Here is a 17,933-nt window from a genome sequence, read left to right on the forward strand (position 1 = left end):
ACTGAGCCAAACCGGTTTTGGCTCCCACTCACCATCTAGCTTCAGAATGCTCCCATGTTGTTACCAAACTCTGCCCGACTTATTATTGTAAACCTGTTTGGAACAGATCACACGTTCCAACAGAACAAAAGGGGAGAGAGTAGAAAGTGGGTCTCCCTCCCACCTTCCCCACCCTCCACCCCCAAGTCACCCAGTTCCCTCCCCACGGCAGCTGCCATCCCAGGCACTCGCAGATCCTTCTAGTGATATGGCGTGCCCACACAGGAGCACACACAATGCCACCCCCACCCTTTTCTGCACATATAACAGCACCCCGTTCTGCACCTTCCCTTTTGTATGTAACGGCTGTCTTGGAAATCATTCCAGAGAGAGCTGCCTCGTGCTTGCTTCCCTACCTTAGTGCTCCCCTGTGTGGCCGGCCGTCACGTTGTTGAGCTCACCCGCCCCTGAGACACATTTGTGTTGCTGCCTGTCCTGGTGATTGGAAATCAGCCTGCAGTGAGGCAGCCCTGGGGTGGGGCCCTGGCCAGGAGGCGGGGCAATGAAAGGAGAGAATTTTTTTTTTTATAATATATATATTCTATTGATTTTTTACAGAAAGGAAGGGAGAGGGATAGAGAGTTAGAAACATCGATGAGAGAGAGATACCGATCAGCTGCCTCTTGCACACCCCCTACCAGGGACGTGCCCGCAACCAAGGTACATGCCCTTGACCGGAATCAAACCTGGGACCCTTCAGTCCGCAGGCCGACGCTCTAGCCACTGAGCCACACCGGTTTCAGCGAGTGAGATTTTGAAGGAAGAATTGGTGAGGCTCAGAATGAGAGAAGTGATAAGCCATGCAATAGGGAACAAGGTGATAGGAGGAAACTCTGGCTGCAGGCCCATGAGGAGTCTCATTCTGGGCCAGATGAGGGGCCCCTAACTCAGGCCCAAAGCACAGGAAAGAGGTTGAGGCCAGAGTCATGGGCCAGGGAGTGAGCTCACAGCCAAGGACAGACAGTGTGCAAAGAGAGGGAAAGAGCACTAGCCGGTTTGGCGCAGTGGATAGAGCGTTGCCCTGCAGACCGAAGGGTCCTGGGTGTGATTCCGGTCAAGGGCATGTACCTCGGTTGCAGACTCTTCCCCAGCCCAGTCCCTGGTCAGGGCTCATGCAGGAGGCAACCAATCCATGTGTTTCTCTCACATCGATGTTTCTCTCTGTCTTTCTCTCTCTCTTCCATTCTCTCTGAAAATCAATGGAAAAAAAAAAATCCTCAGGTGAGGATTTAAAAAAAAAAAAGAGCCAAAAATGGTGTGGCTCACTGGATAGAGTGTCAGCCTGTTGACTAAAAGGTCCTGGGTTTGATTCCGGTCAAGGGCATGTACCTTGGTTGCGGGCACATTCCCGGTAGGGGGTGCGCAGGAGGCAGCTGGTCGGTGTTTCTCTCTCATCGATGTTTCTAAATCTCTATCCTTCTCCCTTTCTCTCTGTAAAAAAAACAATAAAATATATATTTTTTTAAAAAGAGCGAGAGAAAGACATCTTATCCCCATTTTACAAGCCTCGTCTGTGGTGAGGGAAGGAAGAGGGATGATGGCTAGGTAAATGGTCAATATTTAGAGGGGACAGACGTGCCTCTGGAGAGGCCACATATGCGGTCCCATGAACTGAATTCAGAGCTTCTTTGCTGGCCCTGTCAGGCCTTGAGTAGCAAGGCCTTGGATGGAGAGTCTGCCTGGTCTCTCTGAGGCCCCGCCTGGCCCCTGCCACCTGCCTGCCTCTCACCTGGGGCCCCCGCTCTCCCTGCAGGTCCTGCCCATCATTGTCTTCTTCAGCTGTGTTATGTCCATCCTCTACCACGTGGGCCTCATGCAGTGGCTGATCCTGAAGGTGAGTCCCAATGCCTTGGCCTGGGCCAGAGACACCTGCTCCCCCTCCGGGGGGGGGAAGGGGGGGGGCTCACACCTCCCAGAATGCCTTGCTCCCATGCCTCAAACCCTTCCCCAACCCCTTACCCTTTCTCAGATCTACTGCTCATCAATCTTTTCACAGAGTTTGTTGTCATGATACTAGGCAGAAATGGCACTACAATCCAGGGTCATCTTTGTGGGAGGGAAGTTTGCGGAATGGAGGGTGCATTGAGAAGAAATGTTAGAGGAAAAAAGAATTCATGCCAAAAAAAATCTCGCGAGACTGGAGCAGGGGGCCACACTGGCCAGATTTAGCGGGTGTACATGCCAAATCCTGTGCTTATTATCATAAAATCTGGCCACACAAAACCAGGATGCAGGAGACAGCATTGCACTGGGCAAAAGATTTTTTAAAAAATATATTGAATTGATTTTTTACAGAGAGGAAGGGAGGGGGATAGAGAGCTAGAAACATCGATGAGAGAGAAACATCAACCAGCTGCCTCCTGCACACCCTGACTGGGGATATGCCCGCAACCAAGGTACATGTCCCTGACTGGACTAGAACCTGGGACCCTTCAGTCCACAGTCCGACGCTCTATCCACTGAGCCAAACCGGTTTCAGCTTGAGCAAAAGATCTTGAGGTTTTAGCTGATTGAGCTCAGAATAAACCCAAACCATTAGGTGACTGGCAGGAATGCAGAATCCCCCTGAGGTTAAGAGTTCACAGAGTGTGGTATGAGGGAGGCGACGACGACGCCTCAATCTGGAGAATGTGTCTAACCAAGGGACTGTGACAAACTGAACCGTCAGAGGGAGAGTGCAGGGCTGAATGTAAGCTCCACAGACTGGCTGGAGGAGGAAGGGATGACGGGCCTGGGAAAGAGAAGGCCAGGGTGGAGGAGGTTACGGATAGGATAGCGGTCTCCAAACATGCAGGGAAGGGGCAGCCTAGGAGGTGCCCACATTGAGGAGAAATCCCAGGGAAACAGATTTCATCTTGATTGAGAGGAAGAACTTGCCGAAACCGGCGTGGCTCAGTGGATAGAGTGTCAGCCTGCAGACCGAGGGGTCCCAGGTTGGATTCCGGTCAAGGGCATGTACCGTGGTGGCGGGTACATCCCCAGTGAGGGGTGTGCAGGAGGCAGCTGATCGATGTTTCTCTCTCATCGATGTTTCTAACTCTCTATCCCTCTCCCTTCCTCTCTGTAAAAAATCAATAAAATATATATATATTTTTTTAAAAAAGAACTTTCTAATATAGCGTAACCAAAGCCTTTTTCATGAAACTCTGCTTCCATAGCAGCTTAATAAATGCCACTTGGTAAAGGGAATCCCACAGTCAAGTGATTTTTTTGATGCTAACAAATTTAAACAAGTCTTGTGCAGGACTTCTCAGAGCAATATGTATTAGTTATCTCCAAGGTGTGTGTGTGTGTGTATAGTAATTCTCAAATACATTTGACCAAGGAATCCTTTTCTCATGGATGGTAAGTCCCCGTCAATGCCAGTCAGAGGGAAAGATGAATGGACCTTCTGGAGGAAATGTGGGTGAAAGGGCTCCTGCGTGGGTTGGGAGTTGGAAGGAAGCCTTGTGAGGTGACTCCTGACTCTCTCTGCCTCTGGGCCTCGCTCACGCCAGCCCTGCTTGCTTCTAGATCGCCTGGCTGATGCAGGTCACCATGGGCACCACGGCCACGGAGACCCTGAGTGTGGCCGGAAACATCTTTGTGAGCCAGGTGGGTCCTGCAGCCTCCTGCCCTCCTGCCCGTCAGCAGCCTCCCCCCGGAGACCAGCTGCCCTGGGTCCCTGATTTGGTCATCAGAAGAGCCATTGGACCTTTTCCCAGGTCACCCAAGGCGGCTGCCCCAGGGATGCACATCTGGGTAATGCTAGGGAGGATGGGATCTGGTACCTCCTTACTGCTCTGGGCCTAGGCTGCCCTCATCCGCGTGGAGTAAGGTGACCAACGTCCCGCTTTTGGCGGGACAGTCTCGATTTTTAACAATTTGTCCCGCGTCCTGCGGCATTTTTAAAAAAGTTTTTAAAAAGGACACGAGACAAATTGTTAAAAATCGGGACTGTCCCGCCAAAAGCAGGACGTCTGGTCACCTTAGCGTAGAGACTCACAAATCCTAGAGATGGAGTCGAACTTTCTCCTTCTGTACACGAGGACACCAGGGCTCAAGGGTAGGAATGACTGGCTAAGATACAATGAGATAAGCCAGGACTTAGAATCCCTTTTTTTTTTTTTTTTTTTTTTTTAGTTCCTGACTAGGGTTCTTTCTACTATACCATTTTGTCTTTCTTTTCCCCTTCCTCCTCCTTTTTTTTTTTTTTTTTTTTTTTAATATATTTTATTGATTTTTTTACAGAGAGGAAGAGAGAGGGATACAGAGTTAGAAACATCGATGAGAGAGAATCATCGATCAGCTGCCTCTTGCACACCCCCTACCGGGGATGTGCCCGCAACCCATGTACATGCCCTTGACCGGAATCGAACCCGGGACCTTTCAGTCCCCAAGCCGACGCTCTATCCATTGAGCCAAACCGGTCTCAGCATCCCCTTCCTCCTTCTAAACATAGTAAGTGTGACTCTGAAGGCACTGCTAGTCCTGTGTCCCTTTCGGAAGGCCTGACCCTCCCCGAGTGTGAGTCTGTCTGGACCATTCCAGGATCCAGGCCCACCTGTCACCAGAAGACATACTTACCTTTCTTTCTGGCAACCCCCAGTCTTCATTAAAAGCTCAGGCCTGGCTGGCATGGCTCAGTGGTTTAAGCATCAACCGATGAACCAGGAGGTTACACTTCAATTCCCAGTCAGGGCACATGCCCAGGTTATGGGCTCAGTCCCCAGTGTGGGATGTGCAAGAGGCAGTCAATCAATGATTCTCTCTCATCATTGATGTCTCTCTCTCTCTCTCTCTCTCTCTCTCTTTCTCTCTCTCTCTCTCTTTCTTCTCCTCCTCCTCCTCCTCCTCCTCCTCCTCCTCCTCCTCTCTCATTCTCCCTCTCTTTCTCCTTCTCCCTCTCCCTCTCCCTTTCTCTCTGAAATCAATAAAAATATATTTTTAAAAAAACAAAAAATTTAGGCCCAAGTTACAATCTGCTCCTGGCCCGTTGCATGAAAAGAGGTCATTCTTTGAACCTCTCTTATCCTCTATTTGCTCTCATGAAAAATGGGCATGATGTCTTCTTTTTCAGAAGGTTGTGTGAGGTGCTTGGCCATGGTAGTTGCTTGACACAGGAGCATTACCAGGCCAAGTGGCAGGGCCCAGGTCCTTGCACAGAGCCAGGCTGGCGCTGATGTTCTGAGCAGTTCAGTCAAGTACAGACCACAGTCTTCACCCCACCTGCTGTCTCTCCCCCTGGGACCCCAGCACTCCCTGGGAGCTGCCCACTCTGGTGGGGAGGAAACTCCCCGGGTACCTGTGCTGGCCCAGCCGATTCTGTGTGTCTGACATCTTTTCTGCTTGCAGACTGAGGCTCCACTGCTGATCCGGCCCTACTTGGAGGACATGACACTCTCCGAAGTCCACGTTGTCATGACCGGAGGGTATGCCACCATTGCCGGCTCCCTGCTGGGTGCCTACATCTCCTTTGGGGTATGAACACACTCCTGATGGGAGTGCAATTTGCTGTAAACCTTCCAGAGAACATCTATCATTTAGTTGTGTGGGTTTTTTTTTTTTTTAATATATATATTTTATTGATTTTTTTTACAGAGAGGAAGGGAGAGAGACAGAGAGTTAGAAACATCGATGAGAGAGAAACATCGATCACTACAGGGGATGTGCCCGCAACCAAGGTACACGCCCTTGACCGGAATCGAACCTGGGACCTTTCAGTCCACAGGCCGACGCTCTATCCGCTGAGCCACACTGGTTAGGGCTATCATTTAGTTTTAAGAGACTTTCCTTTGATAGGCTTCGCAGTATTGGGATACAAAAATATTTTCACAAGTGTTCAGATAGGCAAAATCCCATTATTATTTGCAATAGAAGAACAAGACAAAACAAGAAACGACCTAAATGTCAAGCAGTGAGGTGATGAGTTGGGTAAATTTGTCCATACGATGCCGTGCTACTAAGCCCCTAGAGCAGTGGTTCTCAACCTTTCTAATGCCGAGATGGGGTTGAGAACCACTAGCAGGGTCACCTAAGACCATCTGAAAACATAAATATTTACATTACGATTCATAACAGTAGCAAAATTACAGTTGTGAAGTAGCAACAAAAATAATTTTATGGCCGAAACCAGTTTGGCTCAGTGGATAGAGCGTCAGCCTGCAGACTGAAAGTTCCCAGGTTCGATTCCGGTCAAGGGCATGTACCTTGGTTGTGGGCACATCCCCAATGGGGGTGTGCAGGAGGCAGCTGGTCAATGTTTCTCTCTCATCAATGTTTCTAACTCTCTATCCCTCTCCCTTCCTCTCTATAAAAAAAAAAAATCAATAAAATACATTTTAAAAAATAATAATAATTTTATGGCTGGGGGTCACCACAACATGAAGAACTGTATTAAAGGGTTGTGGCATCAGGAAGGTTGAGAACCACTGCCCTAGAGTGAGTGAGTCGTGGTCTGCCTTTCACTGTTCCTGATGCTGTGTGTGTACGGGCCGGGGGATGACAGAATGACCCCAATGTCCTCTTCTGGCTCCCAAGTTCCCCCTCTCATCTCTGGCCTTGGAGCTGGCCGAGGGGTTAGGCTTGAGGACAAGCCAGGCGGCCCCTCAGCACTTCCTCCCTCAGGGCATGAGGCTGCTCTCTTCAGCTCGGCTTCCTGTCCCACAGAGCTGCCTGGGCAGAGAGGGCAGCTCTGGGAGTTCAAGAAGTCCTCTTGTCTCTGTCTTCCAGCCTGGCACCCTCCCATCTATTGTAGAATCTTCGAGGTCACCTGCTTCTCACAGAGGCTTAGGAAAGGCCCACTCCACCTCCAATTAATGTAGGAAGGTGTTTGATATTTAAAAACTGGAAACTCAAAACTGTTCGCGCAGCTTTTTAAAAAAATATATATATTTTATTGATTTTTTTAATACAGAGGAAGAGAGAGGGATAGAAAGCTAGGAACATTGATGAGAGAGAGAGTCATCGATCAGCTGCCTCCTGCACACCCTCTACTGGGGATGTGCCCGCAACCAAGGTACATGCCCTTGACTGGAATCGAACCCGGGACCCTTCAGTCCGCAGGCCGACGCTCTATCCACTGAGCCAAACCTGTTTCGGCTCCTGCAGCTTTTTTTCAAGGTGGTGTATGAGGGGAGAGAATGCCATATTATTTCCAGGACTTGGGGCTTTTGACTGTCTTACTTTCTGCTGACTGAATTGGCTGCTGTGGCTTCAGACTAAAATCCTGGAAGAACTCTCTCCCTTTTCCACAACCTGCTCTCCATCCCCTTCTCAGGCAGAAGTCCAGGGCAGCCCCAGGCAGTAGGGGCCTGGGTGCCCACTTCCCTGTAGCTCTACAGAACTTGCAGAGGCTGCCAGCACCAGCCAATGAATAACCAGGGTCTTCATTCACAGCCTCTAGCTGGCAGCCCCCTGGCTACCGCCCAGCTGGCCCGGGTAAAAAGCTCATACTAGAGAAGTGTGGTTTCAGAGAAGCTCTCTTCTGCCCCCACCTGGCTCTTGGCTGCTACTGCAGCAGCCTCCGTCCTCCCACAGCCCTTCTTCCCACCGGAAACCCTCTCCTTTCACTCCCTCCTCAAGGCACTTCCTCACGGTATCCTTGCTCTGCCCTCAGCCCCTGACTTACAGGAGGATCCATCCCTCTTATTCCCTCCTCCTTTCTCAGTGTTGCTCAGCTCCTGGCTCCCTTTGCCCTGCACCCTCTCCTATTGCTAATAGCTGGTTATTTCTAGACCCTCGTTGTCCAACCCAGTAGCCAGGAAGCCACAGGTGGCTGTCTGTGGAGCACTTGAAGAGGGGCTGGTCTGAAATGAGATCCGCTACGAGACCTAGAATGGAAAAAGTCCATATGTCTTATTAATAAGTTTAATATTGATGACATGGGTGGAAAGATAATACTTGGGATAGATTTGGTCAAATAAGATGTGTTATTAAAATTCATTTTACCTTTTCTTTTTAAATATTTTAAAAATAGCCGAAACCGGTTTGGCTCAGTGGATAGAGGGTCAGCCTGCGGACTGAAAGGTCCCAGGTTCGATTCGGGTCAAGGGCATGTACCTTGGTTGCGGGTGCATCCCCGGTGGGGGGTGTGCAGGAGGTAGCTGATCGACGATTCTCTCTCATCAATGTTTCTGGTTCTCTATCTCTCTCTCTTCCTCTCTGTAAAAAAATCAATATTATATATATATTTTTTTAAAGAATACAGTTGACTTACTATAACATTTAAAAAGAAGTCTATTTTACTCTTCTGTTTATAAAAGCAATATATGTCCTTGTGATCATTTCAAAATACACAAAAAAGCCGAATCCGGTTTGGCTCAGTGGATAGAGCATTGGCCTTCGGACTGAAAGGTCCCAGGTTCAATTTCGGTCAAGGGCATGTACATTGGTTGCGGCATATCCCCGGTAGGGGGTGTGCAGGAGGCAGCTGGTCAATGTTCCTCTCTCATCGACGTTTCTAGCTCTCTCTCTCTCTCTCTTCCTCTCTGTAAAAAATCAATAAACATATATTAAAAAAAGAAAAAAGAAAATCACTCCTGACTTTCCAGGGACAGAGGAAAACTGGTTGACATTGTGGTATATTTCGTGTTATGCTTAGCTTCGGAGTTTACTTTCCCAATCATTGTGGTTATGCTCTCCATGCCATTTTGTGGTCATTTCCCCTGTGATTGTGAAGCTCCGGTGACCATTGTTTTCCATGGCAGCTTGACAAGGCCTGGCCACTCCCCGCTGTTATGTGTTTGGCTTGGCTCTAATTTCCCCGTTTGGTAAACAACGCAGTGGAAGAGACTAGGGAAGCAGAGGGATTGGGGCCCACCGTGAGGAGAGAAATCCAGGAAGGGCCATTCCTGGGGCTCAGGTGGCTCCGCCATCTTGCTGGGAAGGGTCTCTAAGCATGGCTCCCAGAGACATCAGGACCCAGGGCCTAAGAGTGGCTGTTGTGGGAGGCTGAAAAGAGCTCTCCAACCCAGGAGTGGGTGTGACGGGCTGCCTTGAAGAGGTGAGTATTCAAGAAGTGCTCTTGCCTCGGCCAGTTTGGCTCAGTGGATAGAGCATTGGCCTGCAGACTGAAGGGTCCCAGGTTTGATTCCGGTCAAAGGTACATGCCCAGGTTGTGGGCTCAATCCCCAGTAGGGGACATGCAGGAGGCAGCCAATCAATGATTCTTTCTCGTTGATGTTTTCTACATATCTTTCTCTCCTCTCCCTTTCTCTCTGAAGTCAATAAAAATATATTAAGAAGTGACTTTTTAAAAATATTTTATTGATTTTTCCATAGAAAGGAATAGAGAGGGACAGAGAGTTAGAAACATCGATGAGAGAGAAACATCGATCAGCTGCTTCCTGCACACCCCCACCCTGGGAATGTGCCCGCAACCAAGGTACATGCCTTTGACCAGGAATCAAACCTGGGGCCCTTCAGTCCTCAGGCTGACACTCTATGGTTTCGCTTAAGAAGTGATCTTGTGTAGGAAGGACATTCCTACAGTCCGAGGTTGAATTAGGTTACCTCTTGCACCCATTCCAACTTTCAAATTCTGTGAACTTTGTCTGAAACCATCACAAATCCCTTCACCAGTGGCCAACGAGCCCTTGTCTTAATGGTCAAAGGGAGACAGCCCAGAAGAGAAGGGTGAACTTTGAACTTTGAGCCAAAAGACATGGCAGGTTCCAATTGTTATTCTTCCTCTATATTGGGCACATCAGACTTAATCCTTTGGGGACTCAGTTTCCTTCTCCTTAAAATGAGGTAATACTACAGTTTTCCCTTGAACAGCATGAGTCTGAACTGTCTGGACCCACTTTTACAGGGATATTATTCCATAAGTACTCTATTTTCCCTTTTTTTATGATTTTCTTTTCTCTATTGTAAGGATGCAGCATACAAAATATGTATTGATTGACTGGTATTGGTAAGGCTTCTTTCTGGTCAACAGCAAGTTATTAGTAGTTTACTTTTGGAGGAGCCAAAAGTTATATGCAGATTTAAAAATATATATTTTTTTTATTGATTTTTTACATAGAGGAAGAGAGAGGGATAGAGAGTTAGAAACATCTATGAGAGAGAATCATCAATCAGCTGCCTCTTGCACACCCCCTACTGGGGATGTGCCCGCAACCAAGGTACATGCCCTTGACCGGATCGAACCTGGGACCCTTCAGTCTGCAGGCCAACGCTCTATCCACTGAACCACACCAGTTTTGGCTATATGCAGATTTTTGACCATGCTGGTGTTCAGTGTCTCTAACCCCTGCTTTCTCAAGAGCCATCTGTACTCATCGCCTGACTTACAGATGTACTGAGAAAAATATGAGCTCTGTTCTACAGCCTGGGACCCGCTGCACATAAAAGGAATTATAATTGACAACGGTGGCAGCAGTTCTGACAGTAACGGCATCCCAGTGGGGCAGAGTACAGTGGCCCCCGCTGCCCTGGGCTGTGCTGCTCGGCCCCCACGTCCTCCTGTAACCCCATCTCACTCTCGCAGATCGACGCCGCCTCTTTGATTGCCGCCTCTGTGATGGCCGCCCCTTGCGCGCTGGCCCTCTCCAAGCTGGTCTACCCGGAGGTGGAGGAGTCCAAGTTCAGGAGCGAGGAGGGAGTAAAGCTGAGCTCCGGGTAAGCACAGCAGGACTCATGCGGGTGGGGAGGTGGGCACAGCAGTGGGTCCCATGTTCCCTGCCCTTCCACCAAGCTCAGGCTCACCTCTTGCCTTAAACTGCCCTCTTTGTGGCTTCGCTTAGAAAAACAAAAACTCCAGTTCCTGCATCTTTTTAAATATATATATATATATTTTTTTTTTACAGAGAGGAAAGGAGAGGGATAGAGAGTGAGAAACATTGATGACAGGCAAACATCAATCAGCTGCCTCCTGCACACCCCCCACTGGGGATGTGCCCGCAACCAAGGTACATGCCCTTGACCGGAATCAAACCTGGGACCCTTGTGTCTGCAGGCCGACACTCTATCCACTGAGCCAAACAGGTTAGGACCAGTTCTTGCATATTAATGTCCATCTTGGACCAGCAGGAAACAATGGGCTGGTCAAGGCCTGGAAGAGTGGGCTGGGTCTTGTGTGGTGAGGAGGATCTTGCCACCTTCTCCACAAACCTCGACTCCGACCACCAGTTTGTCAGTCATATATTCACTTATCGAACGCTGTCCCAGATCTCACTCACCTCCTAACATCTCTTCATCGTGGCCTTAACAGCCCCCGAGTAACATCTACCCTTTAAAAATGTTAAAAAGGGTCCTAGCCAGTGTGGCTCAGTGGCTAGAACGTCGGCCTGCAGACGGAAGGGTCCCAGGTTCGATTCCGGTCAAGGGCACATGACCGGGTTGTGGTTTCGATCCCCAGTAGGGGGCCTGCAGGAAGCAGCCGATCAATGATTCTTACCATTAATGTTTCTATCTCTTCCTTTCTGAAATCAATAAAAATATATTTATAAATAAATAAATAAATAAATAAATAAATAAAATAGCCCTAGCTGGTTTTGCTCAGTGGTAGGGGTGTCGAACTCAATCAGAGAAGGGGCCAAAATCTAAAATCCAGCCTAAATCGCAGGCCGAATGGTTTACTGAACAGTCCTAAACTGTCATTGTGATGGAAACGCAGCGGAGTGCAGTGATGACAGCGCGGTGCGGGCCACATTGCAAGGCCTGGCGGGACGGATTTGGCCCACGGGCCTTGTGTTTGACACATGTGGGATAGAGCATCAGCCTGCAAACTATAGTCTTCCGGGTTCGATTCCAGTCAAGGGCACATGCTGGATTGCGGGCTCAATCGCCAGGAGGGGGCATGTAGGAGGCAGCCAATCAATGATTCTCATCGTTCATGTTTATAGCTCTCTCTCCTTCTCCCTTTTTCTCTGAAATCAATAAAAATATATTTTAAAAAGATATAAAAATCTTGAAAAGATATCACTTTTGACAAATGTGCTTGGGGCTACAGTACCCAGCCCCAACCTCACAACCCCTGAAGGTTGAGAGCAGCGAAATATGATTTAAAATTTTCTAGTTGCTGTGTTTAAAAAAGTTTTTAAAAAGCAGGAAATTTTAATAAAATACTTTAACCCAAAATATCCAAAATATTATCTTCTCAACATTTTAAAAAAATGCATTTTATGATTTTTTTTTACAGAGAGGAAAGGAGAGGGATAGAGAGTTAAAAACATCGACCAGCTGCCTCCTGCACACCCCCCACTGGGGATGTGCCTGCAACCAAGGTACATGCCCTTGACCGGAATCAAACCTGGGACCCTTGAGTCCGCAGGCCTACGCTCTATCCACTGAGCCACACCGGTCAGGCCTCAACATTTTTATAAATGTTTTTATATTGATTTTTTTTGGTACCTACTAAATCTCTTAAAAACCTAGTGTGTCATTTCTACTTACGACATACCTCAGTTCTGAGCAGTCTCCTTTCAAGTGCTCCGAAGCCACATGTGGCTCGTGGCTCCTGTCGTGGACAGCTCTGCCCTGGGAGTCTGGGTCTCGTCCCAGGAGTGGGACCAGCCCTTACCTCCCTGGGTGTCAGGGGAAAACAAGGAAGGACCTTGAGCTCTGAACGACATTGTCCAGGGTTCTCCTCTGACCCCTTAGGATGAGAGACCCTGTGTCTGTGGGGCCAGGGCAGTAAGATGGCTCTTGATCCCCCCACAACAGAGACGCTCAGAACATCTTAGAAGCCGCCAGCAACGGGGCCGCCATCTCCGTGAGGGTCGTCGCCAACATCGCGGCCAACCTGATCGCCTTCCTGGCCGTGCTGGCCTTCATCAACGCCGCCTTCTCCTGGCTGGGCGACATGGTGGACATCCAGGGGCTCAGCTTCCAGGTGGAGGGGCCAGTCCCGGGCGGTGGGTGGCGGTGGGCAGCCAGCAGAGCCCAGGCCTGCCCGGGTCCCAGCAGCTATTGTAGCTCTGCTTGCCCTCCCTGTGTCTCACTCAGCTGCTCTGCTCCTACATCCTGCGGCCCGTGGCGTTCTTGATGGGCGTTGCCTGGGAGGACTGCCCGGTGGTGGCCGAGCTGCTGGGGATCAAGCTGTTCCTGAACGAGTTTGTGGCCTACCAGGAGCTCTCCCAGTACAAGCAGCGCCGCCTGGCCGGGGTGGAGGAGTGGGTCGGCGCCAAGAAGCAGTGGATCTCCGTGAGTGTCCGAACCGTGACCTCCTGGTTCATAGGTTGATACTCAACCACTGAGCCACACCGACTGGGCTAAGCTTCATTTAAAAATACATTGTTTTTTTTAATTATTGATTTCTGAGGGAAAGGGAAAGGGAGAAAGAGATAGAAACATCAATGATGAGAGCCGAAACCGGTTTGGCTCAGTGGATAGAGCATCGGCTTCCAGACTGAAAGGTCCCGGGTTCCGTTCCAATCAAGGGCATGTACCTTGGTTTCGGGCACATCCCCAGTAGGGGGTGTGCAAGAGGCAGCTGATCGATGCTTCTCTCTCATCAATGTTTCTAGCTTTCTGTCCCTCTCTTCCTCTCTGTAAAAACTCAATAAAATTTTTTATTTTTATTTTTATTTATTTTTTTTTTTTTAAAGAAAGAAACATCAATGATGAGAGAGAATCATTGCTCGGCTGCCTGCCTGCAACCCGGGCATGTGCCCTTGACCGGAACTGAGCCAGGGACTCTTCCGTTCACAGGTTGATGCTCTGTCCACCAGCCAGGGCTAAGCTTCATTTTTTTTTTTTTTATATCTCTATCCTCACCCATCGCATATATCAAACATGATATGAATGTATGTATCATGAGTTCAGGTCAATTCCGTTATTTGGCGGCGATGCACGGTGCAGAAGGAGAGAGGTTTGTTTACAGAACCTCTCCCTGCTCTCGGGTCATTTCCTCAGGAGCATTCCCAGATGCGGGCTGACTCAGCCACAGGGCGGGCCCTCCTGTGGTCGCCGCCAGCCATGTTCCCAAAGGGCCATCGCAGCTGCAGTCACCCCCAGCTGGGCCCGTGAGCAGTGACCTCACCCCACACCGAACGGCACTGAGGAGCCTCTTCAAAAAAAAAAGAAGCTCCGCTAGGAGCGAGTTAAATTGGGCAAATAATAGCGCATTGTGTTCATTTATGTTTCTTGGGTAACGAGGAACTTTTAACATGAAATAGTCTTCTTGTCTTTTAATTGTAAAGGAATGTACTCTTTTAAAAAATATATATATATTTTATTGATTTCTTACAGAGAGGAAGGGAGAGGGATAGAGAGCCAGAAACGTCAATGAGAGAGAAACATCGACCAGCTGCCTCCTGCACACCCCCTACTTTGGATGTGCCCGCAACCAATGTACATGCCCTTGGCCGGAATCGAACCCGGGACCTTTCAGTCTGCAGGTCGACGCTCTGTCCACTGAGCCGCAACGGTTTTGGCAAGGAATGTACTCTTTAAAAAAAAAAAGTTTATATGGAGTAAAAAAAAACAGATCCTCCTCTCCCTCCTCATCCTCAGCTCTTCTCTCAGTCTCTTCTCTAGAGATAGTGGATGGTACAGGACCATTTTTAAAAATCCTTACTCGAGCCGAAACCGGTGTGGCTCAGTGGATAGAGCGGCCTGTGGACCGAAAGGTCCCAGGTTCGATTCCAGTCAAGGGCATGTGCCTTAGTTGCGGGCACATCCCTGGTAGGGAGTGTGCAAGAGGCAGCTGATCGATGATTCTCTCTCATTGATGTTTCTAATTCTCTGTCCCTCTCTCTTCCTCTCTGTAGGAAATCAATAAAATATATTTAAAAAACAAACAAACAAACACTCACACAGAGCAAGTGGGTGATGTGAAGGCCAGGGAGCCGGGTGGTGTAGGGTGCTCCCGTCCCGTCCGAGGGACCCCCCTCCTCACTCATCCTCTGTAATTCCAGGTCCGAGCAGAAATCCTCACGACATATGCCCTCTGTGGATTCGCCAACCTCAGCTCCATTGGCATCATGCTGGGAGGCCTGAGTGAGTCTTGCGGGTGGGGTGGGGGGTGGGGGAAAACACATCCTGGGCACCCTGGACTGTCGGGCACCTGGGCTCTAGTCCTGGCTATGAAACAACTTTCTGGGGACCTGTAGGCCTCAGCTCCCTGATAGATTAAATAGAAAAGGTAGCCTGAGACTGGGATGGCAGGACACACACAGGCTTTATTGGAGGGAAGAGTACCCCTGCTGGCTGCTTCCACAGAGAGGGGCGGAGGAGAGCGAGCTCTGAGGGTACAAGCACCTTTAAGGATAGGGGGTGGGGCTTAGGGCACTCAGCACACACACTGATTGATGATTAGGGACCTAGGGACTTAGGAATCAGGGGCTTAGGGTATTTGGCAGGTGCTGATTGGTGGATCAGAGCTCAGGAATATCTGGCTGCAGGTGGGGTTTATGTCTGTCCATCAACTGGGGGAAGGGAGGATCTATCACTCCCCACTTTGCAGGCGTCTTCAAACTACGGCCCGCGGGCCACATGCGGCCCGCAGAGGAGTCTGATCCGGCCCGCCAGGTTTTTTGGGCAGTGAGCGCAGCCGAGGTGTTACAGTAGGAATTAGTAGTTCATATAGTCCGGCCCTCCAGCTCTCTGAGGGACCAGGATCTGGCCCCCACTTTAAAAAGTTTGAGGACCCCTTGTCTAAGGCGAGGCCTGAGCGAGATGGCCATGGAGGTTCCTCCCAGCCCGGGAACTCATGATTTCTTGGCTTCCGGAAGCGGCCCAGGCCGAGCCTGGCTCTGGGGTCTGTGCTGGTCTCTTCCGAGACCCTGGCCTGACATTTCCAGCTCCCAGTGGACCAGCAGGCCTGGGGCCCAGCTCTCAGCTCTCTGCAGAAACCACTTCCGCCCTTCGCAGTCCCCCTGCATGGGCTTGCAACCTCCCCGTTTCACAGAGGAGGACACCGATTCATGGAGAAGTGGAGTGATGGCCTAAGTCACACAGCTAGCCAATGGCTAGGCCCGTATTGAATCCCAGGTCTGCCTGACTCCAGTCTCAGGTTCTTTTTTAAAAATATATATATTTTATTGATTTTTTTACAAAGAGGAAGACAGAAAAATAGAGAGTTAGAAACATCGATGAGAGAGAATCATTGATCAGCTGCCTCTTGCACACCCCATACTGGGGATGTGCCTGCAACCAAGGTATTATACACGCCCTTGACAGGAATCGAACCTGGGACCTTTCAGTCCGCAGGCTAATGCTCTACCCACTGAGCCAAACAGGTTTGGGCCAGACTCAGGTCCTTTTCCTGCATCTGCCTCTGGGGATGTGTGCGGAGAGGCGTGGGGTGCTACCTAGTGGCCCACGTCAGGCCAAGGACTCCCCAACGCAGCCAGCATCAGGGGGACAGTGTCCACCCCCTGGCCACCTAGAAGAGGAAGGAGAGTCAACAGCCGCAGCCCGCGGTGCAGAGCACGCACAGAGGGGCCCCCGGCGTCCTGGCCCTGAGCATCCCTGTCCCCTCGCAGCCTCCATGGCCCCCCAACGGAAGAGCGACTTCTCCCAGATCGTGCTGCGGGCGCTGTGCACAGGGGCCTGCGTGTCCCTGGTGAACGCCTGTGTGGCAGGTGAGTCCCGATTTCCCCCTGGGCCGGGCCCTGGGGCTCTGGACTCTTTGGGAGGCCCTGGGGGTGGGGAATGAGGGGATGGGCCCTGCTCACCATCTGCTTTCCCTGCACAGGGATCCTCTACGTGCCCTGGGGAGCCGAGGTCAACTGTGCGAGCCTCCTGAACGCGACCCTCAGCAGCAGCAGCTTCGAGGTGTACCAGTGCTGCCGCGAGGCCTTCCAGAGGTGAGGGCCAGGGGCTGCGTGGGCACTCGGGCACGGGCTAGAGAGGTCATGGCCGTGGTTGATGACGTGGCCAGGGGTGGAGGAAGCGGGGCTTGAGGACCAAACTTGGGGAGGAAAGGTGGACCAGAGACGTGGAGCCACTTTCCCAGGGTTGCACAGCCTCCAGGGGGCCAGCAGAGCCAGTCCTGGAGGTCGGACCGCAGCCCTTGCTTTCTTTCAGCGCCAGCCTGGAGTTCGGCCCCGAGGCCCTGATCAACTGCTGTCGGTTTTACAACCACACGATCTGCGCATAGTGGGGCAGCATGCCTCAATCTGTGCATAGTGGGGCAGCATGCCTCTGTGCCTTTCGGGAGCGTGTGGGGGGGCGGGGGCTGTTCTTTCCCAGAAGGCAACTGACCCCACCTTCCCCTCTCCAGGCCCGTCCTCAAGGAAGCCCACGGGGAGGGAGTGGTGGCGTGAGTGGGCAGAGGCTGAGAGGGTGTGTACGGAATTCCCAGGATCCCATCAGCCTCCTCAGTCCTCCCCTCCACACCCAGCAGCACCCTGGTCTTTGTAGTCCCCTGCCCACCGTGGGCCTCTCCCATGCACCCTTTCCTTCTCTATGGCCCCTCGGCCCTGGCATCTGTGCCCCCTCCTTCCCTCTTCTCTGACACGTGGGGCTTCCTGTGGCCTACCCCTGCCCACTGTTTCTCCCGGAGGCCCCTTCCCCTACTTCCAGAGAATGCCCATTGCCTTCCTGCATTGCGCTTCCCAAACTGGGGTCCCGTGGAACACTCCCACGTGGTGTCCAGAGCTTCCATGGTCCGCTACATTTGGGAACCACTAGGCTGAATAAAGTTAGACAGGTTTGGTGTGGGGTTTTTATTTCCCCTTTCTTTCTTTAAAAAGAACCCACTTTTATTTATTGCTATTATTATTATTATTATTATTATTATTATTATTTTAATCCTCACCCGAGGATATTTTTTTTCTATTGATTTCTAGAGAGTGTGGAAGGAAGAGAGGAGGTGGGGGTAGAGAGAGAGAGAAAGAGAGAAACATTGATGTGAGAGAGAGATACATCGATTGGTTGCCTCCTGTATGAGTCCCTACTGGGACTGGGGAACCTGCAACTGAGGAACAGATACATGCCCTTAACTGTGAATCGAACCCGGAACC

The 17,933-nt window shown here is 50.5% G+C and overlaps 1 protein-coding gene across 1 annotated transcript in view; it reads left to right on the forward strand.

Annotated features, from left to right (window-relative positions):
- Positions 1-17,604, forward strand: part of SLC28A1 (solute carrier family 28 member 1) — a 34,459-nt gene extending 16,855 nt beyond the window's left edge. Inside the window, exons 9-19 of the mRNA XM_036415676.2 lie at positions 1,793-1,873; positions 3,553-3,633; positions 5,374-5,499; positions 10,511-10,641; positions 12,688-12,856; positions 12,970-13,167; positions 14,883-14,964; positions 16,452-16,550; positions 16,664-16,775; positions 16,996-17,084; positions 17,137-17,604. Coding sequence (XP_036271569.1) covers positions 1,793-1,873; positions 3,553-3,633; positions 5,374-5,499; positions 10,511-10,641; positions 12,688-12,856; positions 12,970-13,167; positions 14,883-14,964; positions 16,452-16,550; positions 16,664-16,775; positions 16,996-17,068 — 1,152 coding nt within the window. The 3' untranslated portion in view covers positions 17,069-17,084; positions 17,137-17,604. The remainder of the gene's footprint in view (positions 1-1,792; positions 1,874-3,552; positions 3,634-5,373; positions 5,500-10,510; positions 10,642-12,687; positions 12,857-12,969; positions 13,168-14,882; positions 14,965-16,451; positions 16,551-16,663; positions 16,776-16,995; positions 17,085-17,136) is intronic.
- Positions 17,605-17,933: the final 329 nt, after the last annotated feature.

The sequence above is a fragment of the Pipistrellus kuhlii genome, unplaced genomic scaffold (genome assembly GCF_014108245.1).
Source record: "Pipistrellus kuhlii isolate mPipKuh1 unplaced genomic scaffold, mPipKuh1.p scaffold_m20_p_50, whole genome shotgun sequence".
Classification (NCBI taxonomy): Eukaryota; Metazoa; Chordata; class Mammalia; order Chiroptera; family Vespertilionidae; genus Pipistrellus; species Pipistrellus kuhlii.